The sequence below is a fragment of the Thunnus albacares genome, chromosome 10, assembly GCF_914725855.1.
Source record: "Thunnus albacares chromosome 10, fThuAlb1.1, whole genome shotgun sequence".
In the NCBI taxonomy this organism is placed as follows: Eukaryota; Metazoa; Chordata; class Actinopteri; order Scombriformes; family Scombridae; genus Thunnus; species Thunnus albacares.
Genome location: NC_058115.1, coordinates 15,264,566 through 15,272,161, shown reverse-complemented (window position 1 = coordinate 15,272,161; position 7,596 = coordinate 15,264,566). Strand labels below are relative to the sequence as shown.

The window sequence follows — 7,596 nt, the reverse complement described above, 5'->3', positions numbered from 1 at the left end:
GGCTGCTTTCTTTTCTTCTTTCTTTTCTTCAGCCGTCTTCTTTTGCTTGGTGTATTTGGTTGTGTGAGCTGTTCCTGAAAATGCTGGAATTGGTAGTTTCACCTGTTCTGCCATGGTCAGTCACACTTAAATTCTGCTGCCTGCCTGTGAACACTCAGAGAGGACCACCTCTTTGTGGAGTTCTCTCTCCTGATTGGATAAAGTGAAAACAGGATACCAAAAAAATTATTTTCTGTTTCCTTCAGAGCGGAGGGACTGGGAGATCCCTGTTATTGACCAAACACTCTATATCAGTGATGGCAATCACAGTGTAGAGCTATTTAACACTTATTTTAACAAAAAAAAAATATGCTTACAGCACCTTTAATCCTTCAGTTTATCTAAAACATGTTCTTACTTCTTAAATTAAACCAATTTAAACACACTTGATTATTAAAATATGCACTGTCAAAGGCTGATGTTTTGGAGATACATGGTTTTCACTTTTGTACAGGTATGTTGAATTTAGTAGCTGCATATATTGTAAAAATTGCAGTTTTGTGTTCAAAGCTTTTTATTGACAAATTTGTTTGTATTAAAGCCCAAAATGTGAATCTATCACATATAAAATGTTGGCATGTGAACATATATGACTGAAGTGTTTAATTCAGAAAAGAGTGACATCATTTATATTTGAGTGTGTTCAGAATTTAAAATATAACAACGTATCAATTAAATCAGTTTTGTTTTTTAAATGTGGGTGAGCTGCCCTTTTGTTGACATTTTTATCACAGATTTTACCTTTAATGCCTGCTGAGTACTGAATAAACCCTCCAGTCTCATCACTAGTATACGTAGATGTGAGGTTTCCCTCTGCTGGTTTACAGAGGCGTCACTATTATTTATGGACAGTTCAGATTCATAAAACTCTGCTGAGACCAGCAAAAATAAATCAAATGTTTACATGCTTCAGTTTAAGGTAAAATAATGATCAATAGAGCATACTGAGCAATACATTACTCTACATCACAGAGTTATTATACTTTACTGAAACTCTATGACCTTCTAATATTGGGTGTAAAATACTGTATGTATGTTTATTGCTGTGAGTGCAATGTCAGAAGTCTTCTTACAGGAGTATTCAAAGCCAAGTTCTCCTAATCAGCAAACTGTACTACAGTTAGAAAACCATGTGGCTCGGTCCTTACCTGAGCCTCAACTTTTCAAAACCACTGGTTCACCCCAGTAAAACATAAGGGACCTATATCTCTTAAAGCGACAGTAACCTACTTCACTGTTTTAACAGGAAGCTTAAATAATGCAGCCTTTACAAAATATCATGCTTACATCAACATCACTTAATCAAATGATTATTAGCTGAACTTTAACAAATTACTATTAATTAACTTATTCAATGACTTATACATAACAATCACTTATGTTTCTCAATTTACATAAACTGTTTAACAAATTACAGACTCCACTTATTTACCGAACTAAACATACATAAACGTAACTTCGCTCCCACACCAGGAACATGTGTTAATTAAAAGTAATCCACCTAATCAGCTGATACAAGAGCAGGAGAAACGGTGAGAGAGAGAGAGAGAGAGAGAGAGGAATGAGAATGAATGAATGAGTGATAAATAGTCCTCCTGCTTGAACTTATGCTAAGCTCCATTTGCCAATAGACATAACAACGTTCTTGTGACTGTAGATTGGTTTAGAGATTAAACATTTTATGTGGTCTTATAAGGACAGTATTGCAAATACCCTTTATTAAAATAAAGGCAACAAGTAAAGGACACAAGGGAATTAAATGGTTGATAAAAAAAAAGTCTAAAGCTATACAATATGCTGTTCTGCCACTGTATCTAGAGGATGATGTTCAAAAAAATAATAATTATTGCATTATTGCTGCAAAGTATTCAAAATCACAAGATAAAAACTCAAATCCTCACACAGATATAAATGACTAAATGGTGTTAAGTTGATCACAATCCTTCATTTTCAGTTAATATAATATTTAACTGTTTAACCTTCAGTGTTTACCTGAATTTTCTTCTTATGAAGCTTTTAAGTCGAGCTGAATATTATTCTCCATCACTCAGATACAATGTATGTCTTGCACTTTGCATATATTGCACTATGCCTTTTTCATGACTGGATACTTTAATGATTAACCTGAATTTAAAATACAGTTTGTTGTGTTTTTATGAACTCAACATGCTGTTATAATAATGACCTGTCAGTGGGTTCAGGGCAGTTTGAAAGGTTGGGAAAGCAAGTTTCAGTTAAATTTGACTTGTTATCATTTGATTTAGGGATGACAAACAATATATCATATAAATGCTTATTTTATTACAATGGTGAGACAGAGAGACGACAAATGACACTGTCAGTCTCAAATCCTCTTTCAGTGTGAAGGAGGGATGTTTCCTTTTCTCTCACTGAGTCCATTAAACATATGAAGGCTGTCTGTCATGTTGGAGGTTAAAAGGAGAAGTAACACCGAGAACCACTTCCTTTTTCTCTCTCTGTCTATAAAAAGATGAATAGAAACGACGCTCTGCTTGGTCAAAGTTTCCACACGTTCTCCTCTGAAGCCGATCACATACAGGACTGTATTTCAGGCTGTTCAGTGTAGGATGTTCACGTTTATCTGAAAGCTGCTGACTGGGTCAACAGAGGCTGAACAGTGAGGAGACATGGAAGCTGTGGTTGGACTGTTGGTGATGCTGCTCGGAGTCTCTCATGGTGAGCTGTTTCACTATTTGACACATTAATATTGGATTTAATGTTATGTGAATAACATGTTGTGAAACTATGACTTTTTATGCAGCTGTAGGATCAAGTCTGATTACTTTTATAGATAAATCCAGTTCTAAGAATCAATTGACAACTGCAGCAGTTTGAAACTGATGTTTCTGTTTCTCTTCGGTTCATCAGGCTTTTAAAAAATGTCACAAAAAGTTGTTTCTTAGAGCAATAGCAAATCCGGAGATCAATTCCACATCCATGTGCATGTACAGTAAAAATTACAGTTATTATCTACTACAGGTGAATATATTAAATTAAACTTTTAGGATAAACGCACTTCTTCACTGAGAGTTCAGATATTTAAGTAAATAGCTAAAATAAACAACAAACAAACAAACAAACTGCACTCAGTTATATCATGCTTATAAAAACAGTATGTTTTTTTAATCGGAAGCACCATAGAAATTACTAAGACTTAAACTTAAGATGTGTTGTGCATTATTTAATACAAATTCCCCGAAAACATATAATTACGTATTTTTGGAAAAGTTCATATCTCCAAAAATTAATTTCTGTGGATGTGAAAAACATATTATGAGTTTGTAATGAATGTTTGAGGTTAATTTACTAAAACTAGACTAATCTAAATGACTAAATGTGACTAAATATTACTATTAACTGACAGGTCCGTGTAATGCTAACTGTGCTCTGAGAGAGACGGAGTTGTTTCTGTTTTAAAACATGAATATTTGCACCTGCATAAAACATTGTCACGGTCATTAATTTAGTTGAAACGGAATGACCACAATTGTGATAATAATTTTTTTTTTTAACTATTTTTCTATTTTCCAGGTGTTGAAACCTACTGTGATGGCAGACAGAATAGAACTCAGTGTTATGGAGCTCTGGGAGGAACTGTGGTGCTCCAGCTGATGAACAACGCCTCAGAAATACTTGGATACCAATGGAATAAAAACAAAACAACAAGAATACTTAATGGGAGAAAGGATAAGATTGAGTTTAATAAGATGGAGAACAGATCCGTTTTTACTCCCAGTAATGGAACATTTAAGATAAATAACCTGATCAGGACTGATGGTGCTGAATATACCCTTATAATCTTTGATTCAAATGGAGTTGTATCAGAACAGCGGACTCTTCAGTTGTCTATTCAAGGTAAATAACTACTTTTGCTATTATTAATCTTACAATTCAATTTGTATTATTCATAATAAACCAACAGCTTTATCATTTGAATTATAGGTTAATTAATAAATAAAATACAAATGACTTTGGAAAATTAAACCAAGTAAATACTCTTCAACAAATACACATACTACTATACAAATACTATTTCAACATTTTACCTTTCCAAACAAACATTTCACATGAAATAATCAAAGTCTGCCACATAACTACAGTGTAGCGTTGCATTTCCTGAATCATTTTATTCTGTACTTCTGTATATGAATTTACATTGTAAACACTGAATATGTTTAAGGCCACATTAAAAAGTCATGTGAGTGTGTTTCTCTCAGCTCCTGTGTCCTCTGTCCTGCTGGACTCTAAGTGTCTGTCCCAGGGAGAGATGAGGGTGTCCTGCTCCTCTGAGGGAGCGGACAGTCCTCAGTACAGCTGGACTCTGGATGGACACACACTGACAGACATTCAGCTCCTCTCAGGAAATAATGAGACCAACAACATCACTCTGAAACAAGACGTCTCAGGACGACTGGTCTGCTCAGTCAGGAATCACGTCAGTAATGTCTCAAAAGAAGAGAAGATATCTACCTGTGGTAAGATAGAAAATAACTAGAAATCAGCTTGATAATTGATAATTACACTGTACATTAGTCACAGTTGATCTGTTTTTTTGTCAGAAGGCTTCATATTCATCAACTGCACCTTACCCGATGGGACAAACATATCACAGTGGGTGTTTTCAGCCACTAACACCCTGTGTATTGATCCAACAACAACTCCTACCATGATCACAGACACTACGGGTAAGGAGACTGGCATCATAGTGTCAATTAAACCCTCAAATCAAACTGTGACCAACTCCAGCAATGATGACCCATGGTACATTTACATTAGTAAGTGAAAACCGACTCATTCATGTCTTTTTCTCTTTTTGTCCTGCATATGTCTGCATAATAACACCTTTCATTAAGAACATGGATACTGAAAGATCTGTGTTTCTCTTGTGTCTTTTATTACTAAAACAGAGAAGAATTTGCCAGTTCTAGCTGGTGTCCTCTCAGCACTGGTAATTCTGTTAATGGTCGGGGTGGCAGTCGTCTGTCGTCACAGGAAAAAGCAAAACAACAAACCTAAAGGTACAAAGTTTCTTTTTTCATCACTGCATTAAAATATCATTGTTTTTTGTCTACTTATAGATTAAAGGAATAGTTTGACATTTTGGGAAATACACTAATTTGCTTTCTTGCAGAGTTAGATAAGAGGATCGTTTCCACTGTTCTTTAAATATGAAGTTAGCAGCAAGTTAGCTTAGATTAGCACAAAAACTGGAAACAGGGAAACAGCTAGCCTGGCTCCATATGAAGGTGTAAAAATCTGCCTACCAGCACCTCTAAAGTTCAGTGATTCATGTTATATCTTGTTAATTAGTGAACTTTAGAGGTGGGAGGATTTTTAACCTTTTTGACAGAGTCAGACTAGCTGTTTCCAGTCTTTGTGCTAAGCTAAGCTAACCGTCTCCTGGCTATCGCTTCATATTTAATGTACAAACAGGAGAGTGCTATTAGTCTTTTCAAGTCTACTGCCCAAAATGTTAAAGAATTTCCTTAAAAATCTATTGTTATCACTGAGTATGTGTAGTCATGCAGTGTTTAATGTGTTCCTCCCTCCACTCTATAGAAGAAGATGACCAAGAATTGACCTATGCTGATGTCAACATCATGCAGCGGCCGGGGAGGCAGATGCATCAGAAGGCAGAGATGGAGGTGGAGTACGACCAAGTCAAGTTTTCAGGGCGACCTCAGCAAACTACAGAGATGGAGGTGGAGTACGGCCAAGTCAAGTTTTCAGGGCGACCTCGGAAAACTGTTCAACCAAAAGAAGATGAATGTGTGTACGCTAAGGTCCGTAACAGCAGGTGATATGCAGTGTTCAGCATTTTTACAAAGACTGCTGAAGGCAGATGGAGGAGGTTTTTGTTAAAATGCCTAAAGGTCTCTTATCTTTATTTCATGAGATTTTCAATGAGAAGAATACAAGCCATCAAAGTTCACAGATATTATTATTATTCATCATTTTTAATGTACTCCTGGGTTATGACTGGCATCAGTATGAAAACCTGTCAAAGGAGCTCAAACATTCAGGTGCATCTTTTGAATCACACAGTGAGTAATTTTTATAGACTAGTTTTGTATAATGTTAAATATTTTCTTTAAATATATATATTTTCAAGTAGTCCCTGATTTATCCTCCTTTTTAATCTTTACATGATGTAATACATCCTTATTTTTACTCTTTTCTAATTTATAAGCATATTTACATTTAATTAATTGTTAAAACACTGAAAACTCGCAGTGCACAGTGTGCTCTTACATTGGTTTATGAAAGGTTTTGTGCTGTGCGTGTTGGGACTTAATCTCACATTTGGCCACACCTCTTCCCTCAGCTCTCTAGAAGACCAAAGATAAGTTTGCATGTAATGTCTGGTCTCTTGAGAAGTTCACAGTAAGCATGAATTTGTTTCCATTACATAAACACTTCTGCTTTTTCTCATTTGCAGTAGATTTTTTAAGACTACATTATTACCTTTATTTATTACAGGGTGTTCATATGAATATGAATGGGTTGTGTTGTCCTGCTTACTCTTACATTAAAGTTACTTCATTGGGGGAATTTGTAGATGGAGATAACATGTAGTCTTTTCATTACTAATTACATTATTATATCTCAGAATTGCCTGCAACTACAATGTATGGAGTTTGTGCTTCTGATATTTGATTTCTTAATAAAGCGAGTTAGCGGAAAAAGAGCAACATCTTTTTAAAGCAGCGTGTGTTGTTCACAATTTTTTTCTTTTTCTGTTATACTAAAACAGGGGAGAAGTGAGACAGCTAAATGAAGGGGTAGTTCAAAATGAGAGTGACTTAACAACTTGTCAGTTTCTTATCACAAGATGTGTTTATCAGTTAACACCATCTGGTTACATTTTCTATATTTTGCTTGATTCACTTCCTATGTGCTTTTGTCTTTGTGGATTCCAGTTAACAAAGTACCTTACAAAACTAAAAGACAGATATCCATATTACTCAAGCATAGTAACACTGAACAACTTTTAACTATTTAATTATTTGAATAATTCAGAGTTTGAATTATTTAAGCTCCAACTTTCAAATCTGGAGGAGGAACAAATCCACATTCTGAATATTTATATTAATTAGGTTGCTGAATTAAATTGCTTGATGTTCTGTATTAACCTGAAGTTAATTTGAATTAAATTGATGTATTTAGTTAATTACTATTGTGCTGGTGAATGTGGGATAAATGTTAGAACACAGAGCACATTCAGATTCACAATAATATACAACAAAATATAACATGACAGCCAGGGAGGAAGTATTAGCCTGCTACATACAGCTCTCAGCTCCAACAAGAACTAATAAATACAGTACTTATATATCTACTAAGGATGTGCAGAGAGCCCAGTGTTTGTATTTGTATCTATATTTGTTGAGGCAGCAAAATTATTTGTATTTGTATTCGAATAAAAGTGGAAAAAGCCTTAAAAATCATGTTTTTGTTTTTGTTTTTATTATGCTTCTAATTCTAGAAATTTAAAGTGTTACAATAACTGTTCATGAATAAACTACTTTATGAAGG

General features: G+C 34.8%; 1 protein-coding gene across 2 annotated transcripts; it reads left to right on the top strand.

Annotated features, from left to right (window-relative positions):
* The first annotated feature begins 2,649 nt into the window (after positions 1-2,649).
* LOC122990272 (T-cell surface antigen CD2-like) lies at positions 2,650-7,445 on the top strand. 2 transcript variants are annotated; one of them, XM_044363547.1, is made up of 6 exons: positions 2,650-2,736; positions 3,592-3,915; positions 4,278-4,535; positions 4,623-4,745; positions 4,983-5,078; positions 5,620-7,445. In XM_044363547.1, the coding sequence occupies exons 1-6, from the start codon at positions 2,688-2,690 to the stop codon at positions 5,859-5,861; spliced, it is 1,092 nt and encodes a 363-aa protein (XP_044219482.1). In that variant the 5' UTR covers positions 2,650-2,687; the 3' UTR covers positions 5,862-7,445. The 2 variants fall into 2 exon arrangements, with proteins under 2 accessions (XP_044219482.1, XP_044219481.1); XM_044363546.1 differs by having other exon boundaries at positions 4,968-5,078.
* The last annotated feature ends 151 nt before the right edge of the window (positions 7,446-7,596 follow it).